The sequence below is a fragment of the Melospiza melodia genome, chromosome Z (assembly GCF_035770615.1).
Source record: "Melospiza melodia melodia isolate bMelMel2 chromosome Z, bMelMel2.pri, whole genome shotgun sequence".
NCBI lineage: Eukaryota > Metazoa > Chordata > Aves > Passeriformes > Passerellidae > Melospiza > Melospiza melodia.
In genome coordinates, this window is record NC_086226.1 from 2,222,351 (window position 1) to 2,249,646 (window position 27,296).

At 44.3% G+C, this 27,296-nt stretch overlaps 1 protein-coding gene across 1 annotated transcript in view; it reads left to right on the forward strand.

Moving 5' to 3' along the window:
* The window catches only part of LOXHD1 (lipoxygenase homology PLAT domains 1), a 152,005-nt gene that overhangs the window by 47,350 nt on the left and 77,359 nt on the right, over positions 1-27,296 (forward strand). Inside the window, exons 8-18 of the mRNA XM_063180704.1 lie at positions 1,612-1,862; positions 3,637-3,772; positions 7,078-7,238; positions 7,562-7,648; positions 10,223-10,358; positions 13,531-13,685; positions 16,950-17,110; positions 24,078-24,154; positions 24,982-25,178; positions 25,508-25,700; positions 26,526-26,686. Of these exons, the coding sequence (XP_063036774.1) occupies positions 1,612-1,862; positions 3,637-3,772; positions 7,078-7,238; positions 7,562-7,648; positions 10,223-10,358; positions 13,531-13,685; positions 16,950-17,110; positions 24,078-24,154; positions 24,982-25,178; positions 25,508-25,700; positions 26,526-26,686 (1,715 nt within the window). The remainder of the gene's footprint in view (positions 1-1,611; positions 1,863-3,636; positions 3,773-7,077; positions 7,239-7,561; positions 7,649-10,222; positions 10,359-13,530; positions 13,686-16,949; positions 17,111-24,077; positions 24,155-24,981; positions 25,179-25,507; positions 25,701-26,525; positions 26,687-27,296) is intronic.

The following is a 27,296-nucleotide window of genomic DNA, read 5'->3' on the forward strand; positions in this document are numbered from 1 at the left end:
AGGGTTCCTGAACTGCCAGCACATTTCCCACCTTTGTGCCTCACCTGTGAAGCTGTGCAGGACTTACGTGCTGGTTTATCATCTGGTGCACCTGGATAAGGGGCTGCTGGGCAGGGAATAAAAGATACAGCTTGTACTTCAATTCAGCAAATTGCTCACCAGCACTCAAACAAAGTGTTTGTTATTTCCAAAAGGACAAAATAGTGAATGTTGTACTTTGGTTTCTTGTCTGGGGAGCTAAACATCCTTTTACAAAACAAGAAACACAGTGCTGAGCCCTAAATCAGTCTTTTTTATTGTCTAATGTGGTTAAAGCAAAGACAACCAAAGTTTATGTTTCTGTTAAAAGAAACCTGGATGTTAAGTCCATAAAAGAACTTGTCACGAGGCAGAAGATTATTTGGATAGTGTCCTGCCTGTATTTATTTAATAGCACGAAGGCAAACACTGTGATGATGCATGTAACAACTGTTCTTTACTTCCTTGTATGGTCTTCAGCATCTGCAGTCCTTGTATTTCCCCCTGCACATCCATGAGTAAAGTGGTCTGGGTGCAGATCCCTCACTGCAGGATGCTTATGAGGGAAAATCAAGGGAAGAAACCAGAAATAAATGTAATTCAATCCCCAAAAGATTCCTTTTTCTTTTACCACTCATGACTGTATTTTGTTTTCCTGCTCTCTGGGATTTTGTTGAAGATACATCAACAGTAAAGCATGCTTAAGTACTTTTTAATGTAAATTTCAAAGGGAGAATTATTTGTAAGAGAGTGAGTTCTGATGCTTTTGCTTCATCCCAGGTCCCTATTGAAATTTCTGACTGATTTAATCAAAAAACTTGGCTTAGGCTCAACTATTTTCTACGTGCTCCTATAGTGTTTAGGTGTGTTTTTGATGCCATGAGACAGGTTTAAGATGTGCTTTTCTGTGAGGTAAGGCTTGTGGGAAGAAGTGTTTTCATTCTTAGACCAACAGTTGGAGATGGAAAAAAAAGCCCCAAGGACACTTTTATGTAAATAGGTTTCTTTACAGAGATACTTTTCTTTTTTCCAGCTGGGCTGGAAAACCAAACCTTTTTTGCTGAGATCTGTAGGTTCTCACTGTGACTGTGGAGGTCCTGATGGCTTCAGCACATTATAGGCTAAGAAACAAATAAACCCAAAGTTTTCAGAGTTTTGTGATATTGAAGATTTTGCTACCACTGTTTAAAGAAATACTTCTCCATCTTCTCAGCATTCTCTGACCTATTTGGTGCTTGGAATTTCTCAAAATCAAATTACATACATGCCAATTAATTTTTTTTAAACCTTTCTTCACCTAATCAGCGTCATGGAGTGAATAAAAAAGAATTTTTTTTTTCCCATCGGGCCATGGAATAGGGAGCTTGTCACCCCATGCCTGTTTCTCTTGGGCAGTCTGAAGGTAGATGTGCATTTCTCAGAATTATGTGTGGGTCAAAAACAAATGAAGCGTTGCACTGTGTGTAAGAGAGAAGCCAAAACAGACCACGGGAAATCAATAGAGTCTCCAATATAAATCCAATCAAAGCCACAGCTCCCAGACTCTTTTCCTCCCTTCTTTTTTCCCCCTAACCAAATTTCTGATTCCTCCAGGCATTGTGTACAACGTGGCTGTAGTGACCGGAGATATCAGGGGAGCCGGCACCAACTCCAAGATCCATGTAATCCTCCACGGCTCCAAAGGCCTGAAGAACAGCGGGAAGATTTTCCTGGAAGGAGGTGAATTTGAGCGTGCCAGGACAGATGTCTTCAACGTGGAGATCGCTGCCCTCCTCAGCCCTCTCAGCAGAGTCACCATTGGGCATGACAACTGTGGGGTCAGCTCTGGCTGGTTTTGTGAGAAGGTGAGGCTTAGTTACCATAAACTCATGGAATCATTCAGTTTGGAATGGTTCAGTTTGGAATGAGCTCATGGAGTACTACCACTGGGCCAACACTGCCAGGAGTTTTGCATGCAGGCAGCTGCTCCCCATTCAGAACCTGACCCCGACAGCCCAGACCAGCTCAAAAATAAATAAATAAGTCTGCTTTTTGTTTGGAAGGCAATATCCCCGGTTTAACAAGTCAATATTATACATCATACACGAGAGCAGCTGATTGCCTCAAAGGCACGTTAGATGCATAAGTCAATCACTCGCTAATTGGGTTGATTGCCCCTCTGCAGTCACAAAGACAGAGATTATTGTTTGCTCAGCTCCAAAAGCACCTTCAGATGTTTGCCCAAGGGGCCGGACAGAAATGCAGCCTTGGATTGTGCTGAGCGTTTCAAAGTTATCATCTATGCTCAGACTGCACTGAAGTTTCTAGATGCTGTTCTGGAGGCTCAGAAATAATAATAATATATTTCTTTTTTAAAAAGGGAAAAAACCAAACAAAAAAACCAACCAAACAACAAAAATACCCTATAGAAAGTGGCTGACCCCAGCTGCTACTGAGAGGCAGTGGAGAAATATGCAAAGTTGTTACTCAACGACTTATATTTCTTTGAGAAGAATTCTACACAGCAGTGGGGGAAGATGTTGGAAAATTATTCTAAGTTTAGTACATGGTGTGTGATCCCTATATCCGTGGGTAATGTTTGGTTTTGTACCATCCAGTGCTTAGTACACATGCCAGAGATTAATGTGGCCTTGTGTTAACTCCCTGCATCTGTGACTAATAAGTTTTGTGCCAGCTAACGCTTCCTTGTTTGCTTCCACAAGTGATTAATATGTACTGGTAGATATCTTAGTTTTGAGAGCAGAGGTGGAGTGCCAGAGCAAAGAATGATAAAGAAAAGTGCATCACAAGCTGGATACAGGAAAGAAGATTCAACAGAAGATCCAGGACCATAAGGAAATTTTGGGGAATGGGATGTTCTCAAATGACCACCAAAAATCCCCAAAAGACCCCTACTTGTATCTAAGTAACTTAATGGAAATAATAAGCATATATTCATGCATACAGGAAATGTAATGAATATGTGATAGAATGTGACAAATATGTATTAGTGCAATGTTTGCTCTGTTTGGTTGTTGCTCATGCTTTGAGGTGAAATTCCCACGAAACCAGCATCTTTAAGAAGTAATTTTGTCATTCCAACCCAGCAAATTTGTTGGAGAACTTATTTCCGAGCTTTTGGTGGCAACAGTAGATCATATACGAGGTCACCACGAGCGTGGAGATGAAGGCAGATGCCTACCCTCAAGCTATGAGGAAATTCAGTTTTCTTGGCAAGCAAAATCAGCTTGTGATGGATATGTTTGAAGGCTTTTTGTAGCCTGTGCTTTCTGCACAGCCCTGGTGTGGTGCAGGGCCTGTGCTGCACGCTGACTGCTGCAAACACCCTGCCTGCTGCCATTCCCTTCCCCTCCCAGTGTTTCACCTCTTCCTGCTTGACCCATTGTGATGTACTGCTGCAAAAACGGGAATAACAGAACAGATGAGTCGTAGCTGTACTCCAAACTGGGATTTGTGCAACCAGTCTGGTTCATATTGGTCCAGAAATGCTGATTTTGAGAGCAGGACCAAGACCTCCAGCTCTGTCTTTGCTCTGTTTGTTTAAGTTTACAGTGCCAAGCTCCTGTGGGCTGCCAGTAGCAGAGTATTCAAGCTCACTGTCCCAATCTCTTTTCCCAGGTGGTGGTTTACTGCCCGTTCACTGGGATTGAGCAGACCTTCCCATGTGGGAAGTGGCTGGATGAAGATGAAGGGGACGGCCTCATCGAGCGGGAGCTCTATGAAATGGTCTCTCTGCGCCAGAAAAGGCTGAAAAGTAGGTGCAAATGTCCAGGAGCCTCCTGTGCCCATCATCCCTCCTCCCACAGGCCTCATGCTCCTGAGTGTCCCCTCAGTGACACTCAGTGGGTATAGCCAGGGCCTAGGAGAGATTCAGGTGGGTTCAGTCACTGGATCACAGATTGCTCCAAGCCCCATCCAGCCTGGCCTGGGGCACTGCCAGGGATCCAGGGGCAGCCCCAGCTGCTCTGGGCACCCTGGGCCAGGGCCTGCCCACCCTCCCAGCCAGCAATTCCTAATTCCCAATGTGCCAGAATCTGTGCCTGCCCTCTGGCAGTGGGAGCCATTGCCTGGGTGCTGTCCCTGCCTGCCTTGTCCCCAGGGGCTGTGCAGCTCTCCTGGAGCCCCTGGAGGCCCTGGCAGGGGCTCTGAGGTGTCCCTGGAGCTTCTCTGGTGCAGCTGAACAGCCCCAGCTGTGCCAGGCTGGCTCCAGAGCAGAGGGGCTCCAGCCCTGGCAGCAGCTCCGTGGCCTCCTCTGCACTGGCTGCAGCAGCTCCACGTCCTTCTGATGGTGGGGCATGGGTGTCAGCTTTGAAAATATTGCTTTAGGGGAGTATAAAATTAAACTCCTAAATATTTTGAAGAATTATACTCATTTTCTTAAGGTCCACTGTGCTTGGGCTCCCTCAGACATCATCTTACCTTTGCAGACAAGCCAGGCCATGTTGCTTATCACTACAGAAGCAAACCATTCTTATTAGAGACAGGAACAAAAAAATACAACAAGGAGACAAACCTTGGTGGGGGAAGGGAGTGAAAACGAGAAATAAAACAAAACTCTTCCTTGTTGACTTCAGCAGTTTTTTATTCCTGACCTAGAGAAACGACAGGTCCCAGCCCCGTCCATGTGGCAGGTGCGTGCTGGATGCAGAGCCTTTTCTCTAGAGGGAGGCAATGGCTCACGTTTGCTGGGAGGAGCTGCTCCGTGCCGTGTGGGCATGTTCATCCATCCCCAAATTCTCCTGCTCCAGCCTGCTTCTGCACCGAGCCAAAAAATATCGCTGCTGCCCGGCCCGTGCCGGTGTGCCCATGTGTAAACAAAATATTTTAATTAGGATAATAGACGCGGTTTAATCCGAGAGTGCTTCGGGTGGGCTCCTGCTTAAACAGCAGTTCATTTGAATAAGCTTTATCTAAATGTTAGTCAGCGCTGTAACCACATTGCACCTCCTGCACTCGGTCCATTTAGCTAAAGCATCTGCAACCTTTAACCCCCTATTATCAGCCCTGATTGTTATTGACAGGCTAATTCCCTCAGCACTGCATTGCAGGAGATAGACACAGAGCATTAGCCTTGAGAAATCTGTGACCTTTAGCTGCCAGATTATAGAAGTGCAAGACTCGGAGTTAGAAAAGACCCATTATGTCATCCCTGCTATCTCCCTGTGCACACAGGACTGTCCCTTTCTGCAGAAATGATCAAAGCTGGCTTCAGCCCCACTTGGGGTATCCATGGTGAAACGTCTCCCAGCACAGCATCCAGAAGCTGCTCCCGCAGCAGATTGCAGCTCCATATGTAGCTTGTGTTTATTCTGTGGGTTTTTTATTCCCTCCTCTCCTTATCTGGAATGTTATCCTGGAAACTGTTGTGCCAGGGCTTGTCCTCCCTGTGCCCTGGGCTTTCGAGAATTTCCAAAGTGCCTGGATACCTCAGTGTGAAGGGATGGGATGCACCCAGCAAGCCCTGAGAGGAGGATGATGATGATGGGAATTTGGGAAGATGCCTGGCCTTCTCCAGCAGCCTCAGCCCTAGCTCAGCCACACCTCCCCTGCGTGGTTTCTCCCTGACAGCCCTCTATCAGCATTTAATCCTGGTACAAGGTCCCGTTTCCCCCTCCGTGCATGCTTCACTCCTCCTTTCCCTCAGCAAGGGGTCAGGGAGGCCAAAACACACAGATGAGGGCAGCCTTTGGTGTCTGAATTGCACTTGCAGCTTTCCCCAGGGACAACAGGCTTCTCCATCACATGCCATCCACAGATTTTGCTTCATTTCTGCTCTTCTAAAACTTGCTGGTGCTTTTCAGAGAGGAGTGGTCATGAATATTTTGTATATTATTAAAACAGGGGCAAAACTTTTTCTGAGAGATCCCTCTTCCCCTCCTATTTTTTTTTTTCAGTAGCTCTTGTCTCTTTTTTATACAGTCCAACACTGAGAAGACCAGTAAAAACCTAATTTATATGCATGCCATCATATTTTTATATTCCATTCTGGGCTCTGAAGGTCAAGCTGTGCTAGTGTGGGCTCGGGTGTACTGAAAGGGTTAGCAATTCTCTCATTAGGATTTGTTAATAATTCAGCTGGTGTCTGAGGGAGGAAAAAAAGCTGTTCCTTCTCCTGTAGGTGCAGCAAGGCCTGCAGAAGTGACACACATTATGGTCAATAAGGCATGCAGATGAGGGGCCATCTAGAGGAAATAATGGAACCCTTATATATGCAATATTCTGGTATGAAAACCAATGTAAAGTTGCGGCAGGTGGATTAGACTTATGGTTAAAATGTTGGAGGAAGACTTCAGATAAAAATCTTGCAAATTTGCCACAATCTTTGGGTATGTCATGTAGTATTAAAGAAAGTGTTAGCTGAAGATGTGTCAGATTTAGGTATTTAAATAATTCAAAACCTTTTGGAAAATATCTTTACACTGACTAAAGATATGGTACTTCTGAGTGTGTTTGTCCCACATGGTGCAGCCTCACTAGGGATGGATGCCTGAGTGGCCTTTGAGACAGACAGTTCTGCAAGAAGCATTTTTGGGATAATTAGTCCAGTCTTGGGAGGCTTTTTGTCTCAGGATGAGGTGATAGGGCGTCTGTGTCCAGACATAGATCAGACAAGCTTTTGGAGGTACCTGGAGCTGCATTGCACTGTGCACAAGTAACTGGACACTGACAAAAGAACAGAAGAATATTTCCCTGAATTTATGGTCTTTGGGGCTGGAGTTGTAGGTATTTGAGAAGTGAACTGAAACTACAGTGTTGGGTCACATCCCTGCACGACCCTGTTGGTAGAGCGTAACAAGAGAATATGGTTCGCCTGAAAAGAGGTTATTTATGTTTTTTCTCATTTTCTTTTAAATGAAATTGCAGATTCATGTTTCCAGTCTCATTCCTGAACATCATGCAGCAGCTGATTATGTTTGTGCAGAAAAGGATAAAAGGTCTTTGTCTTTCTTCATCCTACCCTCTCTACCTACCAGGGGAAGCAATGATAATTATGTTTTTCACCAGGTTGCCCTATAAAAATTACTTTTTAAAACAGGTATCTTTAACCTTTCTTTCTAGAAAACCCCTGGTCTCTGTGGATCTGGACAAGTGACATTAAAAATGCAGGAACAGACGCCACCATCTTCTTCCAGATTTATGGAGACAAAGGGAAGTCAGATGAGATGAAGCTAGACAACAATTCAGACAACTTTGAAACTGGACAGACTGACAAATTCATGGTATGAATCTTCTGCAAGTGGTAGATTTGGCTTGGTATTGTTTTCCAGGGGTTTAGCTTCAATCCTGGGCAGAAAATCACCAGTAAGAGATTTTTACTCTATTAGATCTTTCTAAAGTTGAGGTGAAGTCAGTCCATTTGGTGGTGATGCAAATTATTTACTTGCATATGGATGTAGCTTGTCTTTCCAAAACAGGGAATAGGCTGATATTTTTGACTTCTCTCTGATTTAGCTCTTAAAAGATGATGTTCAGAGGTGCCCTTTGTGTGTGTGCTTTTCTGACTTACAAAAATGGATGTTGCACCCTTTCTACCCATTTACAGATAGAGCTTCCTGATCTCGGCAACTTTTATAAGCTTCGGATATGGCACGAGAAGAGAAATCCCTTTGCTGGCTGGCATCTGAATAAGGTGAGGGGACAGTAAGGAAAGGTAGAGCTGGAAAATCAGGCTGATCACAGAGCTCTGCAGTGCCTGTCCTGGGTCACTGTGTTCCCCAGCTGGCAGCTGAGCTTCATGTGCAGGGCTCTGAGGTGCCTCCCTTGTCAGAAGACAAAATAAAATGATCTAAAGTTGCACTTGAGAAGGATTAGATTGAACATTAGGAAAAATTCCTTAATGGAAAAGGTTGTCCAGCCCTGGCAGAGCTGCCCAGGGCAGTGGTGGAGCCCCCATCCATTTGAAAGCCATGTGGATGTGGCCCTTGGGGGCATGGGGCAGTGTTGGGCCGGGCAGTGCTGGGAAAATGGTTGGACTTGATGATCCTGGAGGGCTTTTCCAACCCAAATGATTGTGTGATTTTGTGTGTGGTAAATGAGAGCAGTGGGGGGAGGCAGCTCCCAACAGCTTGGACTGGTGGTGAAAATCCCAATTTCCCACTCTTCCCATGTCAGACAACTGATGTACTCATCTCACTGCTACCAAGGGTTTCTTCCTTGCTCTTCAGAAGACTTCCTATTCTTAGACACCACTACTGTACAGAAAGGCAAACCCACTCCCTCTGTGGCTTATTTACAATGCCCATAAGAAAGAACCTGATTCCAGCAGAGATTGCACAGTGTAGCATCCCCTGCCCTGAAGTGCTGACAGCCCTGTGATGGGGGCTAAGCTCCTGCAGGCTGGAGGAGGCCACGGAGACTGTGCAGAGGAGAGCAGCCCTGTTCTGTGTGGGAGATGACAAGGGTGACCTGCTTGGTGTCCTTTGCTCTACCAGCATTGATTACAGTGCTATCACCCCTCATCTGGGTTGTCTGGACAGAAAATTCACCTCTAAGCTTTACCCCTGCTCCTCCTCGGCAGCTTGGATGGCACTCTCAGCTCTTAGCAAAACACACACCTTGCTCTGGATCTGTAAATAAGTGTGTTGATAAATCACAGTTTACCACTTAGAGCTTTTTCTGGGGCTCCTCTAATGTGCTTTGACAGATCCTGCTCTCCTGCATTGTCATGGAGCTGTGAAACTATCCACTGCCAACACCCATCTCCAGGGGTAGGAGGGCATCAAGTGCTGCTGTTGTCACCACATGGTGGGAGAAGGTGTCTGGCTGGCGTCTTTTATGACAAAGAAATTCCTGGTCAGACTTTGGGCCACTGCAATCATCCCTATTAGTTTGTTCACAGATGATAAGCAAGAATGTTTCTATTTTCCACAGCTGTATATTTGCCTGTGGTATCTTATTTTCCTGCAAAAAAAAAATTGTTCAGGAAGGAAAAGAACTTAGAGTGTGTCTAGGACTCCCTTTTGGCCAAACTGTCTAAGTAAACCTGATTAAGATGCAAGAGATGAATTTATGTTCTTCTTGATGGTTGGACTCATTTTAGGCCTTTTTCAAACTAAATGATTCTATGACTTTAGCAAAGTGAGTCTGTCCATACACACTCATTCTGATGTTTTCTGGGTGGATCAGGCTCATGGCACAGAAATCCCATCACTTCTGCACCCATTATAGCATCTAGGAAATTAGATTAAACCTGAATGATGCTTTGTTCCAGTCTTCCCACATTTCTTGCCTGGTTTGCTTCCTGCTGGGTCAGACTTCCATTCTCTATCACAAGAACCCAGAACAGCCACCCTGGTCAGGCCAAAAGTCCCTTGAGCCCAACATCCACTCTCTTGTGTCACATGAGTTTGTGGTTTTAGAAGCGTAAGAAAAAAGACAAGCATTTATGATACTTCCTCCTAACATTCTTTCAGGTTTTGACTATTTCCAGTTGGACACTTACTTCCTAAACTGACCTACCAAACAGAAAGCATTTAGCAGGTTTATTTTTCCAGTTAGTGGTTTGAAGTTTCCAGCCTCCCCTTGAACCTTAATAGCTTTTGGCAAGGACTTCACAGGCTGATTTTGTCTTTTTTGTTTTTTTGTTTTTGGTTTTTTGGTTTTTTTTTTGCTTAGAACTTTGTTTCACAGGTGTCACTTGATGCCTTGTATTTCTTGAGGCAGAAGAGCGAACATCTGATCCCTCTCTGCCTTCTTCATTGTCACCTGTGATTTTACAGACCTTCATCACACCCTTGCTTTAAACACTTCAACAGACCACTGCAGAGCCCCACCTCATTGGCTCATTACTCCTTTGGGAGCTACTGCAGATCTTTTTTCAGGGTTCCTGCAATTTTATTTTTAGTTTTTTCCCCCTCAATGCATTGATTCTCATCAGCAAGAACCCACAGCACAAGCCCCATCCCAGATTTGCTCCTTGGGGTTGTAGAGTGGCACACGGTGAGCCATTTGCAGAGCCCCAGAATCCCCCAAAAGTTCCTCAATGCCATGGAATGATTGGAGAAAGGAGGAGTGAAAAGCCACCAGTAGGGCAGACTTTTCTCCATGCGACACTACAGTGCACATCCTCGACGGTCTCGTTATTAATGTGTTTTATTTCTCTGTTGCTACCTAATCTTTCCTCCCTGGCAAAAAACCTGTCAGGATCTTGTTGCTTTTTTGCCTCTGAGCCTCTGAACTCATGCGGTGTTTTGGTTTAATGAAGGTAACTCTGCTGAAAACGCTGACAAAAGAAAAATACTCATTCAACTGCGGCCGCTGGCTAGATATAAATGAAGAGGACAATGAGATCGTGCGGGAGCTCCCCGCCGAGGGATCTCTGGTGACTGAAGTCATGCCAGGTGAGAGCCACGGGCTCCGTGCAGAGGCTTGCTTAGGACCTGAATAAAAAGAAAACCTCTTTGTGTGAGAGATGCACAGGCAGACTGATGCAATTCAATTAACTTCTCTTTCTGGCACTTTCTCTCTGCAGTATTTTCTGTGCGCATCATTAGCTGCATGAAGCTCGAGAAATCCCAGCCTTTTATTAATTTTTTTTTTTTTTTTTTGGGAGCAGATTTCTCTGTGGTGGGAAATGGGAGAGATCTGGCCACAGCACAATCATTTCCAGGGCTTGGGTTTTTTTTAAACTTGTGATTTCTTTTTTCCAGTCTCCCTTAAAATGTGAAATGCAAGGTTTGAGGAATATTCATGGAAAGCAAGCTTAGCTGAAATGCAGTCTAAAATTTGACAATCATATTTTGGGCTTTAAAGTTTTATTTAGTTATATGCAAATTCATGCAGCTGTATGTATAAATATATAGTAAGTTGCACAGCACAGTGGTTAGTGCATATGCCTCTTTCAGTATGTATGAGCAATCCAAACTGTTTATTCTTTTAATTGAACTGGAGATTTAATTAACGAAAGCTGCAGAACTTTGCCCTGGCTTCCAGGACTGGCCATTTCTGCCTTGACCTTGTGTCACAAGAATTAATTCTACTTAGAGGGAGAATTTAGAAGAGCAGAACATCTCAAGGTAGCTGGTGGGATTTTTCATCTTTCCACCAAAGCACCCACAGTCTGCAGACCTTGAGTCCCCCATTTTCTGAAATTTCTGGTTGTGACATTAGTGATCTGCATGCAGTGGAGCAGTTTCTCAGAAAAGGAAGAGTAATTGTAATTGCAGATGTTATTAAAATGTAAATAAACCGGGTTTTGAAATGTATTTTTAATCAGCTGTGGAGAGGGCAGCTCGAATCCTTGCTCAGGCACTTTCCTGTGTGGAGAATTTGTGCTGATCAGAGGTGAGATGCAGCATCTCCATGTTGGGCTTGCAGGAGGATTTTGGAGGGAGGGTGGAGAGCACTGCTTCTTGTCCCTTGCCCATGCTGGGGAAAGGGGTTCTCTCTCAAAAGCTGGTCTGTGGGCTGCCTCCATGTTCTGATATTTCTTCCTGGAAATCATTCACCAAATGGGATGGGAGGACAGAGAGGAGGGCATGGTCAGGGGAGGAAGGTGGCAGACTAAAATCCACCCAGAAAAACCATGTGATGACCTTGAAGGTGAAAAAAGCAGGCAAGACAACCCAGCCTCCTCCATAAATTTTGGACTCTCATAGGGATGATCTTGAGGGTCTTTTCCATCCTTTATGATGTGATGTTTTTCTGATTGTGTGATTATAACCGTCCCAAGGGGATTAGGCCAGCGGGGGCTGTCTTGTCCCATAAATACAACATTAACATGAACAGCCCATTCCTAGGGTCTCTGAGCACTTTTCCCTTTCTAACTCTTCATATCTGCCTGCCATGGCCCTGGATGCTGAAAATGTTGTTTTTCTCACACACACTGCAAGGTTCCTGACCCCCAGGGCCATCTTGGCAGTGGAGGTAGCAGGACAGGGACACTCCACTGCATGACGTTTTTCTTGAAAGGGCCAGGATTTTTATGTCCTCATTTGGAGGATTTTCATGGGTTCTCCCAATGCTTCAGGCCTTTCTATTTTAGCTTTCCCCCCCCCCGCTCCTTTTCCTAGTGGCGACATGAAAAGCATCCAAGTCAATACACCAGCAGAAGCACCAACTGGAAGAAGTACAAACACCTAAAGTTAACTACAAGCCTGTCAGAAAAGCAGTAAATTAAATAAAAAAAAAAAAAAAAAAAAAAAAGGCGTTTCTGGGGTAATTTCTGTGGTTTCTGTCTCCCCAGTGATCAAGTACCGCGTGAGGGTGAGCGGCAGTGGCACGGACGCCAACATCTTGGTGTTCCTCATTGTCTGCCTCATCATTCTGGGGTTGTTTCTGTGATTTCTGTCTTCTCACTGATCAAATACTTTGTGTGCCTCGTCATTTTGGGGTAATTTCTGTGGTTTCTGTCTGCCCAACGATCAAGTACCGCGTGACATTGTGCACGGGCATGGTGAGTGGCACGGACGCCAACGTCTTTGTGTGTCTCATCATGCTGGGGTCATTTCTGTACTTTCTGTCTCTCCAGTGATCATATACTTCATCTGCCTCATCATTCTGGGGTCGTTTCTGTGGTTTCTGTCTCCGTAGTGATCAAGTACCACGAGACAGTGTGCCCGGGCACCGTGAGCTGCAGTGGCACAGATGCCAATGTCTTGCTCTGCCTCATTGTCTGCCTCATCATTCTGGTGCTGCTTCTGTGATTTCTGTCTCCCCAGTGATCAAATACTTTGTCTGCCTCTCCGTTCTGGGGTAATTTCTGTGGTTTCTGTCTCCCCAGCGATCAAATACTGCATGACGGTGTGCATGGGCACGGTGAGAAGCATGGACACCAACATCTTCATGTACCTCATCATTCTGGGGTTGTTTCTGTGATTTCTATCTCCCCAGTGATCAAGTATACTGTGTGACGGTGTACACAGGCATGGTGAGCGGCACGGACATCAATGTCTTCATCTGCTCATCATTCTGGGGTCATTTAGGTGGTTTCTGTCTCCACAGTGATCAAATACTGCGTGACAGTGTGCATGGGCACGGTGAGCAGCACGGACACCAACATCTTTGTCTGCCTCACCATTCTGGGGTTGTTTCTGTGATTTCTGTCTCTCCAATGATCAAATACTTTGTGTGCCTCATCATTCTGGGGTCATTTATGTGATTTCTGTCTTCCCAGTGATCAAGTACCACGTGGTGGAGTGCATGGGCATGGTCAGCCGCATGGACGCCAATATCTTCATGTGCCTCATGATTCTGGGGTCATTTCTGTGGTTTCTGTCTTCTCAGTGATCAAATACTGCGTGACGATGTGCATGGGCACAGTGAGCGGCAGCAGCACGTACACCAACGTCTTCATCTGCCTCCTCATTCTGGGGTCATTTCTGTGGTTTCTGTCTCCCCAGTGATCAAATACCATGTGACGATGTGCACAGGAGCAGTGAGAAGCACAGACACCAATGTCTTCATGTGCCTCATCATTCTGGGGTCATTTCTGTGGTTTCTGTCTCCCCAGTGATCAAATACTTTGTGTGCCTCATCATTCTGGGGTCATTTCTGTGGTTTCTGTCTCTGCAGTGATCAAGTATCGTGTGACGGTGTGCACGGGCACGGTGAGTGGCAGTGGCACAGATGCCAACGTCTTCGTGTGCCTCATTGGTGACCAGGGGGACACGGGCGAACGCGTCCTCTACAACTGCATCAACACCGTCAATAAGTTTGAAAAAGGCAACGTAAGTTCGTGCAGCGGCGCCTCAACATGGTTTTTTTTGTAAATTAATTTCTTTTTTCTTGAATGTGTGTGTGTAAACTCAGGTGGTTTCCTTGCCAGCTCGGGCTAGGGAAGTGGGGAGAAATGAATCTTGCCGACAGAGCGTTGTAACAGGTTGCAGCTGGAGGGAGGCTTGGGTTGGGGACAGTGTGCCCTTGCTTGATGTGTCCTCATGAAAGAGTCTCTTGGTTTGCTCTCCCAGCTAAGTTCTGACTGCTGAAATTGCATCTTCAGATTGGGGAAGGCTTCCAGGAAATCTTCCAAGAATAAAAGAGAGCCTTTTCCCTTCCATCTAATATAGCAAAAATTTGGCTCCCTGGGGCAAAGGAAGAAAAAAGCATTTTATTTAATGTGCAAGTCAGAACCCAAAGCCTTACATTTTTCCTTTGTAATTCCTCCAGTCTCCCTCAACCAAGCTGCACTCAATTTTACGTCTTATTTTCAAACTGATTTTCAACATATTTTTGCCTGTCCATATCCAGAATGCAGGGGGGTGGAAATGGACTGAAATGAAGACAGCGCTTATTCCCTGGAAAGCTGGAGATAATGAAGAAGTCGAACAGTAGTTAAAGCCCTTGCAGCATTGGCAGTATCAGCAAGCAAATAGTTTGCTGATCTGATCTGTAGGGTCAAACTACTTAATATGTATCCAATTTTGGATCTCTAGGGTCCAACTTAGACTGGTAAATTGTAATCAATATCTCCAGAAGGAGATTTTGAGAATCCGATCAGAGAACTCTGCAGGTTTCCCATTTCTCGTGTCATTATTTGATTGAAGGTTCAGAGTGGAAAGAAAATGAAGATAAAAGGAGGTCACATTTTCAAAATAGACCACTGAATTTAGACTTCTGAAATATGCATTAGCAGTTTGAATTTGCCTTTGAGTGTCCAGAATTTCCAATTCTTCACTGAAATCACTGAGTTCTTCTGGACTTTAAAGGAACTTTCATCAAGTATTTCTTGTGCTTTTAAGATCTGTCTGTGGAAACGTGGCAGTGTGACAGTCCATTCTGCTTCTAAATCATGTATGTTTGCATAAATGGACTTTACAAACATCTCCCTTTTTTTGCCTATGCATTGATATTATAGATATTTTAGTTTTAAAAAGTAGATCCAAGCTGATCCATCCAAAGGATGGCATTTTGTCATTTGATGAAGCCTGTGTTTGTCAAAATGGTAGCAAAATGAGTAGTGTTTTGGTGCTGAAGATTGTTTCAGTGCCGTTCCAAAGAAAGATGCTTGGTTTGCAGAGAATACAAATATTTTAAACACAGATATTGGCTATTTTATGGGATGTTCCATCCTAGTCCAAGTCCAGGCTGGATGAGACTTGGATCCACTTGGTCTAGTGGAAGGTGTCCCTGCCCATGTCAGGCCCCTTTAAGGTCCGTTCCAACCCAAACCATTCTAGGGTTCTGAGATGACATTTAGTCACAAAAATAAGTTACAGGCTAACTTGCATGAAGGAGGATAAAAAGGGAAAAATAATTTTAGCAATCAAATTGCGATTAGTAGTATGCAGATGACATAAACCAAACTGGAGCCTTTTAGAGGAAAACTGCTCTCCTGGCACGAGGAGCTGAAAGCTGGTGAATGAATGGGAAGTTGTTTAAGAATTGATCCTGACACACTTAGAGCGCATATATTCAAGAGGCTGAATGAGTATATCTACACTGATTAACTCAGATGCCCTGTTAAAAAGAAATGTTGCTAAGTCAGTATGGTCTCTAATCTACAGCCACTTAAACCAATAGAACGTTGATTACCAATTTGGCTTAAAAAGTTTGCCTGCAGATGCAAACTAACAGCCTGTGTAGAAAGTAAGATTTAAAGATGCCTCTAAATTAAGTGTTTGCCCTGTTGTGGTTCCAGTTAGTTACTTACTCATTAATTTATATCAGCCATTAACAAGTAAGGTGAGCATCAGGACTAATGAATTAAATTATATTGACTTGGACTGAGTCAGTGAGGTTTTGATGCCTTAAATCCCCAATTCAGCAGTTTTGAGTGTGTAAGTAGCATTGACATGGGTAAGCCCATCACTAACACTTTAAGCAGTGGCAAAATGCTTAGCTGTCTTCATTCTAAAGGTGACTTTGGAGTCCTGAATGATGACATAATTATTATGTTATTTAATAATTTATATTATTTAATAATTTTCAGTATTTGCATAAACACTGCCTTGCCACCATGCTTCCTGGGAGCTAGCTGGATATATGCTACCACCACAAGTGCTTTTGGGACAGGAAGAACAACCAAAAGACAATGGTTTTCCATCTCTTAACTAAGCAAGGCATTTCATCCAGATGGCCACCAGAGCAGTCATGCCTCCTCGTTGGGCTACACACTGCAGATATGCTGTGTGTTTACACCCAGGATTTACCATGCCAGTGCCATGTGTGTGCATCTGTACATGGGCCACAGATACTTTTGCCTGGCCTGGTTCCCAGAGGAGTAACTCGCTCTCTTAATGCATTTCTCTTCCCTCATCCATCAGGGATTGTTGGTGCCAGTCAGCTCTTGGGTAACAGAGCTCTGATCTTAGGGGCCATCCCTCAAGCTAATCTCTAGGTTGGTTATTTGAGCCTATTTCCAGGAAAAAAAAAAAAAAAAAAAAGGAAAAAAGATAATAAATCCATGTCTCTTGTGTGGTATTGAGGGTATTTCTCTGCTGGGTTTGGTTCACAGCACCCTCCAAACACAACTCATGGAGCAGCTGGAAATATCCCTGTGCAGCTCTGCCCATGCTGGCATGCCAGGAAATTAAAGGGGTTTAAACTGTGCTGGTAGTCAATGCTGCCTGACTTTAGCACAGTGTAATGACTTTGAGCTGTGCCTCCAAACACCTCCATAGATTTGGTCTGGAGTGACCTGCTTCTTACTGCTCAGAAAGCTTATATCTGAGCAGGGGTTTGAACTTGGATTTCCTGCCTCTCTGTGTGAATTTCTTAATAATCAAATTCTCTTTTTTTACAGCTGTGGAGGGCGTGCAATGACATGGCAGATTTAAAATGCTGGTGGATCATATATTTACAAATCTAACCTTACACATCTAGCACAAATATTCTTTTTATTCTTTGGTAAATTCGTACTTTCTCCTTCATCTTGTCAAGAATTTTCTTGCAGCATGCTGATGATGTTGGTTTCATTGCAATAATAAATTTGAGTTGTTTGTGTGCTTTTAGGGAGAAATATTGCCTTACCTTTTTTATTCTCCTCCTCAAAGGCTGATGAATTCCTCATTGAAGCAGTAACGCTGAAGCAGGTGAGGAGGGTGAGGATAGGGCATGATGGCAAAGGAGGAAGCAGTGGCTGGTACCTTGCCAAAGTGATAGTGAGGGAAGAAGGACAGCCAGAAAGTGAGGCTGTGGAATTCCCCTGCTACAGGTACTGGAAACAATGCTTGCAAATTAAGTCTCTGTCTCTGCATTTGCCAGACTTTGAAGAGCCTAGCTGTTGGTCCATGACTGGAATTTTCTGAGCACAGCTTAATCCTTTTTATTTATTCATATGTTCATTTATTTTTTGCTAAGCCTGAAAGCAAAGAGTGTGTTTTGGGAGGTTTAAGATACAGTTAACTCCCCTCACCAAATGACCAGCAATCTGGATTGTGAATTCTCAGCAATTAGCTCAGTAATGCAGAGAATTTCCAAAAGACAAAAAGCAACCTTCCAGTACCACACCCAGTGTCACTGCAATTGCCTGCTGCAGAAACACACTCTGCAATCTGCTGGTGTTACTGCATGTAACGAGGTTCTGGTCCCTCACATGCACATCCCATCTTTCTCCCAGCAATGGGATGCTATTTTTGTGTTGGGAGCATGCAAAATTATTATGCTGCCATCTCGAGAGCTCCTTGCATGAGGGGAGATGCACATCTTGCAGACAGACAGTTTTAGGGCAGAGGGCTGTGGCTTACCCCTGTGGGTGAGTTATGAGTGTAGTCTTCTCTTCCCTAGACAATCCAGTGGCCAAAAGATATGTGCTGTACTGAGGCTGCCTGTGGGGAACAAGATGCATGATCTGTCCTGGCACTAACTGGGGTCTGCCTCAACACTGCAGCACAAACTAGAGAGAACTGGGTGAAAACATTAAAGATTAACTCCAGTGCAGTCCCACTCACCCTCTCAGGAATGTCCATCTTGTAGGAGGGACATCCAGTGAGCTCCATTTAACAACACCATGTACCTGTTCTAAAAAATCATCTCCCGGGGACAAGTGGAATCGTAAAGCTCAAACACAATTATTTTTAAATTGAAGACAAAGGTAAAGCCTCTAAGCTGGTTACTTGTCTCTTTGAAAGTGCTCCTCTATAATGAAGGGAGCCAAATACAAAGCAGGAGCCAGCCCCAGCCTCTTGGCATTGCTAAAGCCCCATCACATCAGAAAGCAAAGTCACTGTGGAGACAGCACAGAGCAGCAGACACAATGTCATCTTGGTTGCGAAAAGCAAGCCACTCTTTCCCTTCTCAGGGAACAAACAGCCGCATACTCATTGCTGCCTTTTGATCATATTTAACAACCATATGTTTTACTGAGTTAAGCAGGCAGGCTAGACAGGTTTTTCCTTGGACATGAAGTGTCCATGTGAAGGGCTGTTTTGCACAGGCTCCTCAGAGATATTTCTGTGTCTAACTCCATACAGCAGCTGGCTCATTTTAGAGATTTCCTTTTTGAATTGTATCCTTATGTGACTGCTAAACTGGGTGTCTTCCATCAGCTCAGAGTGACTCCCTTCCCCTTCAGTTTGCACCTCTTGATCACAAACACCAGCGGGCATTCCCCTCAGGCCAGGGATGGCAAAAGGACAGAGAGAAAAACCCAAGCTTTTATCCCCAAAAACATTCATGGTGTACCTTCAGGCTTCAGGTCACCAAGCGACGGAATTCCACTCTTCTTATCTTTCTAAATGTCTCCTTTCCCAAGTGACACCAGCGTTGCTCACCAGTGGCTCTATCTGCTGTCCTTGTGCCAGCATTATCTCTTTCCTCTCAGATTGAGGAGGTGACATGACTGATCGCCACCAAGCACAGGGACAGCTGCTCCCTCTCTCTCCCTTTGGTGCCCGTGTCTCCCGGGAGGCTGCGGCACCATCGCAGTGTACGGGTGTCGTCATGGACTCTGCAGAGATCTGAGGGCAAAGGTGCTCACCCACTGCATCCTCCAGGGGAGGGATAGACACTTCCATGGCCTGCAGCGTCTGGATGTTGCTCTCCACTCCTGTGGGCCAAGGACAGCTTTATGTCCTCGCTGCTTTGGCAGGAGCTCAGGGAGTCCTGTTCCATCCGCCTCTGCAGGGGCAAGAGGTTGGGAAAAGGGTTTTCCAAGAAGAGGAAATGCAAGTGATGTTTGTTAGACACTCCATCCAAGGGGTGCACCAGGGAAGATTCTCTTTCTGCTTGCTGTTGTTTGCTGCTTGTTGAGACATGTTATTCTCACTGCCTTTATCTCCAAGACTTGTTTAACTTCCACTCTTCCACACAGCACAATTGCATGGTCTGGAGAAAACACCTTTTGCTGCTGGGTTCATACTGAAAACTACTCCATTGACCTTGTTACACTCAGCTGCTCCTGTGAGACAGCTAGGGGACAAAATGCCTTCCAGCAGAAACATATCTCACCTGTGCAGAAAGCTCCAGAAACACATCTCACCTGTGCAGGAAGCTCCACAAGCTCCTTGCCCCTGTGCAAACCAGGCTGCAACACATGTGAGGAGCAGACACTCTATCAAAAAGCTGCCTAACAGCTTCCTCTCTAACTGGTATCTTTAACATACCCTTATAGATCTTCATTGCATAGAACTTGTTGAAGTCTCTCTGCTGTTGTTATTTACATATTTATATACACGACTATGTTTTGCCTTTTAATTTGAAATCTTTGCTGTGACTCCATAGGATCATCTATCATTTAGCAATCACAAGAGCTCTGTGAGAAGAACTATCTTTGTTGTCCAAGGGAGCCAGCAGAGATAAAGAGAAGCTAAGTGGATTAATTTTGAGTTTGTGTCAGATTCAGGAAGAGCACCGAGAAATAACGACTCCCAGGCCTGTGCTTTCAACTCTTTAAACAGTTGGCTTAAAGTCAGTGATTTTTAAAGTGGTCATTTGATCCGTGCTTGCAAGAAGTAAATGCAGGTTACTTCCACAGGTGTTATTTGCAGAATTACTAGTACATCACTTGGATGCAGTACTATTCCTCCCTTACGACCACATGGCATTATAATATCCATGCTTTTAGGAGCTGAATACTGAATCATTCAGTGGCATCACTGAACAGTTTATACCTTGTAGTACCTAGTGTGGTTTAGGTACGGTGATGATGAATAGTGCTGCAAAGCTCAAAATTAAAGGGAGTTCAACTTTTGCCTCAGAAATGGAGTCAAACTTTTTCCAAGACAAAACTGAGTTTTTCTGGAGTCATTTTCTCCTCAAAGCTTTCTGGAAGTCCAGGAATGGACTACCTGACAGGCTCTAAACCAACCTATTTTTTACAATATTTATATCCCAGAGAGAAATGAATTTTCAATCAGACAAAGTCATGAGTTCATGATAGGATAGAATTTTACATGCTATAAATCACTACAACTCCATTGAAATCTTCTGTGATACGTCATTAAATTTTTTTTCTAAGCATACGGCCCCACCATCCTAATTTGTCTCCAGCACAAGCATAAGGGAACATTGTTAATTCTCTGAAGAGCAACAGACCACAAATGGGATGATGCACTAGGAGACTCCTGCAAAAGAACATTTATTCAATCAAATGCCAAAAAATGTTCATCATACAAAGGAGCCAGAGAAACCTCCTTTTCTTGCCTAAAAATAAACTGAGATGTCTATCTCTTTTTACACATTTTTGTATATAGGTTATATTTAAAGGCACACACAAATACATATGTGCCTCTGAATCTAATGGATGTGCCAATCATTCTAATTGCACTCAAGCTGGGTTTCAAATGCCATAAATGATGTCATATTGCATTTTTTTCCAGTGGTCACCTGAATCTCTTATCCTCTAGAAATTCTGAAGTGGCTTTCATGTCATATTTCTGTCCTCTTTGAGTTATATTGGTCATAAAGCATCTCTTTAAACCAAGGATGTGACACAGGACACGGCTACACCCTTGTAAAATCCACAGTGGCATGTCAATTACATTCACTGAACTCATATAGAGCTCTGATAAAATAAAAGATTTTGACATGCCTTTTGTACCAGGGATATGATGGCAGTGCATTGAAATATTCTATTTTCTGCAGCCAGATGTGTCAATCCATTTGTGTTTGGGGTAAGACTATAAACCCCTGGTTTCAATCTGCTGCTCAGTGATATGCTGCTGGAATTACACTGAAGTGAAATTAGGATATTGATGCATATATAATGAAAGGAAGGGATGCAGGGCATTGCTCATCCAAATGTTCCCTCTGTCACTAATCTTCTCCAGAAAATAGTGCTGCTGCCACTCCTGGCTGTTCTCTTGGCTGAAACAGCACAAGGAGCTTTAAAGCCACCTCTGCTGATAAACCTCCCTCTCCCTCCTCCAGCAACCTCCCTCTTCCTCTTCCAGTCCAAGATATGCTCCTTCCCTTGCCATCACTATCTACCAACACTGGCAGAGGGAATTTCTTTATCTCAGGGTGTGTTCTGCTTTTCTGATTCACTTTTCTCCTCTGCCCTCACTGCTGGAGCAGTTAGCATTTGCTGTGCTGCACACAGAGATCTGTTTCTTGTGGGAGGTATTTTTACCCTGCCACCTCAGTGCAGGAGACATTCACTCAGATTTATCCCAGATACCCCTAAAACGTCAGCAGTGGCAAAGGTGACAGAAAACAGCAGCATGTCCACTGGCAACAGAAACAGCAGCTTGCAGGGCACAAAAAAGAGAAGGAAAAGAGTACAAGTGTGTCTACCTTGTGAGCTTCTGCCTTCCTGAAGTGGTCCTGGGGTGGTGGCTTGAATTTTGTGGGTCCTCCTAGTTAACATCCATGTACAGAGAAGCATCTTGACTTTTGGGATTACGTGATCCCCTAGCCATTGGATACCTGTCCAAGGATTTGAATCCTCAGCCAGCATCAAGAGCTACATAAGACAAAGGTATTAAGGACCAGTTTTAACAGGTAAAATAACCCCGTCCCACCCCAGCCCCAAACTATCAATAAGGGCTTCCTTTCTTAAGGCAACATGATGTCTTAGCATGCTCTTTTTGCAGTCTACCCTTGCTCAATTCTTGTCACCAGTTGATTGGTCTTCCTCATGGATTTTTCTGCTCCCACTACACCCCTCGGCCTCCTCTGAGGCACAACATCACATCAGATGCCCTCAGGTGGTGCTCGTGTGATCATCACATGTTCATGTGTTCTTCATCTTCATGCTGACCACCTGAGCTTTTAGTCCTGCACAGGACCACCTGCTTTACTGAGAGAAAGAGAAGAATTTGGGCAGAGTGCACACCCAACAACCTCCCAAAGCTTAGAGGGAAGCTGGGGCTGGAGATGTGTGTCTGTGTGCTGGGACTTCTGTGCACCCCTTTTGCATGAGAACACTGCTGCTCGTGCTTCCAGGCTGGCTCTAGCTCATGTTTGGATTTCTTTCCTGGTGCTGGGTTGTTGGGGGGTTTTTTGCATGGTTTCTTTGTGATTATTGTTTTCCTCTGGGTGGGAGGAGAGGGGAGAAGATTGAAAATGTAACATTCCTTCAGATGGATGAAGTGGAGACATACCATCCTGGGTCTTCCAAAATATCTGGTCCAACTGGTGACGACTTTGAACTGTGCTGGCTTTTAACCAGCGAGGTGCCTTAGGTTTGGTCCAACTCTCAGCAGCTCTCTTTGTCCATGTCCCCAAGTCCTGGTTCTGAGGGTCATTTTCAGGTTTCCATATGTGCTGACTCACTGTCAAGGTCAAAGAGGGAAACTCCCATGGGAGGTGAGCTCCCGTCCTTTTTGGCACACGGGTCAGCCGAGGACAATGTGTGTGTCACAGTGACTCCGTGGGAAGCTCACAGGGCACATGGGCTCCATGTGTTTGTGCAGGAGCAGCTGTGCTCCAGCGCGGCCACCTTTAAAAAGAAACCATTTCTGGGGATTTGTTTCTACTCCTTCTGCTTCTGGAGCCATTTAAATACTCTGCATGACCCGGCAGAGAGTGCTCATTTGTCCTTTTCTCGCCCCTGCTGGTTTGAAGCAGTATTTTTAGCTGCTGCAGATAGATGTGCACCTGGGAACAATGAGCATTCTGGGAACTGCTCCTGCTCTCGCAGCACCACTGTGGGAAACCTGACCCCAAACAGATGCTTACAGGAATACACTGAGTGCTGCAGCACCCTGGGTGGGGACAGGAAAGCGACAAACCTCTGCCAGGGCCCTGGTTGCTGTCATGCAGTGGTTGCTGTAGGGCACATGATGGGGTTGAGGCTGTGAATCCTTTACCCAGAGGCTGAAGGAGCAGCTCTGAAGGTTGCCAGGCTAGCAGTTAGTTCCCCTCTGTTTTGGCAGGGGAATTGTAGAGCGGGACTGAAGAGGAAACTTTTGGAAAGGGCATGTTGTGGTAGGATAAGGCAGAAATTATTTTAAGCTGCAGGAGGGCAGAGAAGTTAAATATTAAGAAGAAATTCTTTACTATCAGGGTGGTGAGGCCCTGGTTGCCCAGAGAAGCAGCGGCTGCCCCATCCCTGAAGAGTTCAAGCTCAGGCTGGATGGGGCTTGGAGACACCTGGGACAGGGGAAGGTCCCTGCCCATGGCAGGCAGTTGGAGCTGGGTGGTCTTCACTGTCCCTTCCAACCCAAACCATTCTATGATTCCATGACTTTCCTTTCAGATTTTTTTCCTTTGAGGTCATTCCACAGTTTGCTTTGTGCCCAGCTCCTCTTCTCAATTAGTCTAGTTGTATCTTTAGAGTTAAGAAACTTTGCAAATCCATCCTTTTTGCTGGTGCCAGCTGCCTGCACATATCCAGCCCTGAAAATGGGAATAACACAATTCATCCCCTCCCTTCAGTAGCAGAGGCTCCAAGTCTTTCTGGTCAATGAAGGTCAAATCTTTCATGACACTAAGACTGCTCGTTCACAGGAATAACTTGTGGTAGTGGAGTTTGTGCTTTTCAGACAGATGCACATCACAGCAGATGCTTGTTTGCTGCGAGCAGAGCTCTCACGGTCCCTCTTCTTGGGAAAATGGAGATTTAAAATGTGGCTGCCGTATGGTCTGGTCAAGTCCCTGCAAAGATAACAGAGATATAGAGCCCTCTAAAAATCTATTTTTGACTGTGGATATGGGCTATGTGTGAAGCCAATGTAGATTTTGAAAGGTCTAACAGGTGCTAATTATTCAAAGATAACTAACTTCTGTTTGTAAACCAGATGGCTTGACAAAAATGAGGATGATGGTCAGATTGTCCGAGAATTAGTGCCTGCTGGGGAGTCACCACTGCTGAAAAGTGAGTTTAGCTTGGAGAAAAAGGTCTGGGTTTGAGTTGTACATGGATGTGTTGATTTGTTTTATTCTTTTTAATAATTCTTGTCAGTTCCCAGTAAATCTACTGGGCCTTTTTTGCCATTCTTATGCAAGAAGTTGCAGTAGGTCATGCTGAGAGAAATGCCTCTGACTCTTAAATTCTAGTTTATAAATGGGAAAAGAACATAATTGCAACATTATATATGTAGAAAGAAAAGGTTTTTAAAGTTGTGATATGTTTAATAACTGCTTTCTTTTATATCTTTCCCTGAAGGATCTTGAATTGCCACTGTTGTAGAGTAAATGCCGTCAAATAATGGCATTCTCTGAAGAAAATAACAAAAAATATTATATTGTCCTTTTCTGGAGAACCAGGGCTCCAATGCTACAATTTTCCCTAGAAAATGGTGCTTGCACAGTGCAGGTTGTTGTGTTTAAAAAAATAAATAAAAAGAAGGTCAGAGTTATTGAATTAAATTGTTAAGTATAAAAATGGTGAAATAATCCCATTTGCCTAAGTGCAATTTTATGCCTTGGGTAATCATCTAACAGTGAGAGGGAGGCATACAGAATGTTTTATGCTTACCAGTGTACCTAGTGGATCTCTTCTTTTTTTGGTGAATAACTCCCAGGTGTGGCAGCTTCTCCAGCGTGTCCCTAAGATTCTGGACGCATGAATAGATGGCAAGGTCCTTTCTGTGTCTGTATCTGGAGCCTTCCTCCCCTGTCAGCTGCTAGAAGCCCATTGCCTGGCTGGGCACTGGCAGTGCCACTCACCTGTCTGTGTTTTGTGCATCAATCTTTCTCCAGATGTCAGTTATCACATCAGCGTGAAGACAGGAGATATCCCCGGTGCCAGCTCAGATTCCAGGGTTTTCATCAAACTCTACGGTGAAAAAGCAGACTCCAGCAAAGAGTTTCTCTTAGTCTCTGATAATGATCTAGGCAATTATTTTGAACGTAGTCGAGTGGATGAGTTTACTCTAGATATGATGGATATTGGAAAGGTAAGAATCAATTGCAGGTGGCTCTATACTTTGTGCAAGTGCCTGAATTCAGGAGCAAAATAACACTCCATATTGAAGGTGATGAAAGAGCCTTTGACATTCACACTGGATATTAAGAGACACATTTTACATAGATTTTACACCAGTGTATTGCGTATGCTGGCATGCGAGGAGTGTTTTAAGTCTGCAGTTAAATACATATATAAACTATTTACACAAACACGGTGGGAGAACACCGTGCCAGGGTAAGGAGACTGTTTTACATTAAGCAAATTCCGTTGTGTTGGGCTTTTCCCTGCCCTCTGGGTTTTTGTGTGCTTTTTCCAAAGATCAACCGAATTCTGATTGGGCACGATAACGTGGGTCTGCGGTCCGGCTGGTTCCTGGCCAGTGTCCAGATCACAGTTCCAGTCCAGGGAAGGCAGTACATGTTCCCCTGCAACCGCTGGCTGGACAAGGATGAGGCTGATGGCAAGGTGGAGGTGGAGGTCTACCCAAGTGAGATTTTGCCTATTGAGAAATGTAAGAGAACACATGCTGCTTTGAAGCTAGGGCTAAATGTGTAGTGCTCCCATCCTCAGGGCAAGGTCACCACTGTCTTAGACATCAAAACCAAAATAATTACCATTCCTATGGGCTTATATTTGTGAGGAAAGTAAAATATTCTCCTCATGTTTTCTGAAAAGAGGTGGAAAAACATTACAGAGATTTTCATCTCCATTTCCTGAGACCATATGAAAAATTTACACCTGGGCAGCGCAGCACAGCACAAGACAATGTGCTTCTTCACTGCAATATCAGTGGGTTCTTCTTTTTTCTACATTTATCTGCCCCAGTCCTTATTTCTCTTTATGCACCAGCACATGTCCCATCCTGTCTTTATTACTCTGTTTCCTGGAAAGGAGAAGCTGTTTGATAACTAAGTGCCAAATCCCTACTGGCCACTTGACTTTTATCAGTAGACCCATTTTATTTTAAGGCTGCAGTTAAAATCTGCTGTTGGGTCCTGAGAAAGAATGCTATGGTTTTCCCCTGCTCTCTGTACCTCCCTCCCTTGCACTGTGCTAAGGAGATCATTCAACCATTCTATAGCTAGTCCTGAAACAAAATTCCCTTTTAAGGCTGTGTTTTGCACCCCCCTGACACTGGCTAACACTTGTGAAAGGAAAACTATTAGGTTAGTCCTCAGTGAAGAGTTCTGTTATCTCACATTTAGTTTGGATAAGAGCAAATGGTTGGCTACGCGGACATTTGTTAAGACAAGGTAATTTAATTTTGAACCTGAGCCCCCAGGAATGTTGTTATCTGGGTTTCTCTGCTGATTTAATTGCTTTATTTTTGGAGCAGTGATAAACTATGAGGTGTCTGTAGTCACTGGAAACGTGCGAGCCGCAGGCACCAACGCCAACGTCTTCATGCAGATTTATGGCGAGACTGGCAAAACGGAATTGATCATCTTGGACAACAGATCCAACAACTTTGAAAGGGGAGCCACAGATATCTTCAAGGTATGATGGAGGCTGTCACTGCCACTTCTAAAATGGGAAAGAAATTATCAGCCAAAGTTCAGACATCAACAGAGTAACTGGCCAAAAAAGAAAATTTTTGAAAAGAATTCTTTTCAAGAAAATTGCAGGTCTGGCAGTGTCTACTGTCCTCTCTCCATAGTTTTGGAAGGCTTTTTTACTAGCAAAGATGTCATTGAAATTTATTATCAAATAGCAGCATTTGTTTAAAAATACTTTCAAAAGGATTTTAAAAGACTTCAAACTTTGGGCCTGGCAATAGCATGTTGCCCAAACTTCGGGCGGTGTGTTATTGCGAATTCTCATTGGTAGCTGGGGGAAAAATAAAACACCTTTGTATGAGAATATAAGGAATCCCAGGTTTGCCTGTGGTCACACACACCATTAACTACGGGTACAGATGTCAGCCCTGCAGAGTTTGCAGCTGTAATTCCTGAGAATGTGTGAATGCCCCATGGATTTTACAGTGCCTGTAACACTGTCCCAGCAGACACTGCACAGCCCTGACACTCAAGGACTGTGTGCACAGCTCAGTCCTCCAGGTATCAGGATGGTCAGAATTCAGAGCTTTTTAAAAATTCAGGTTTATACT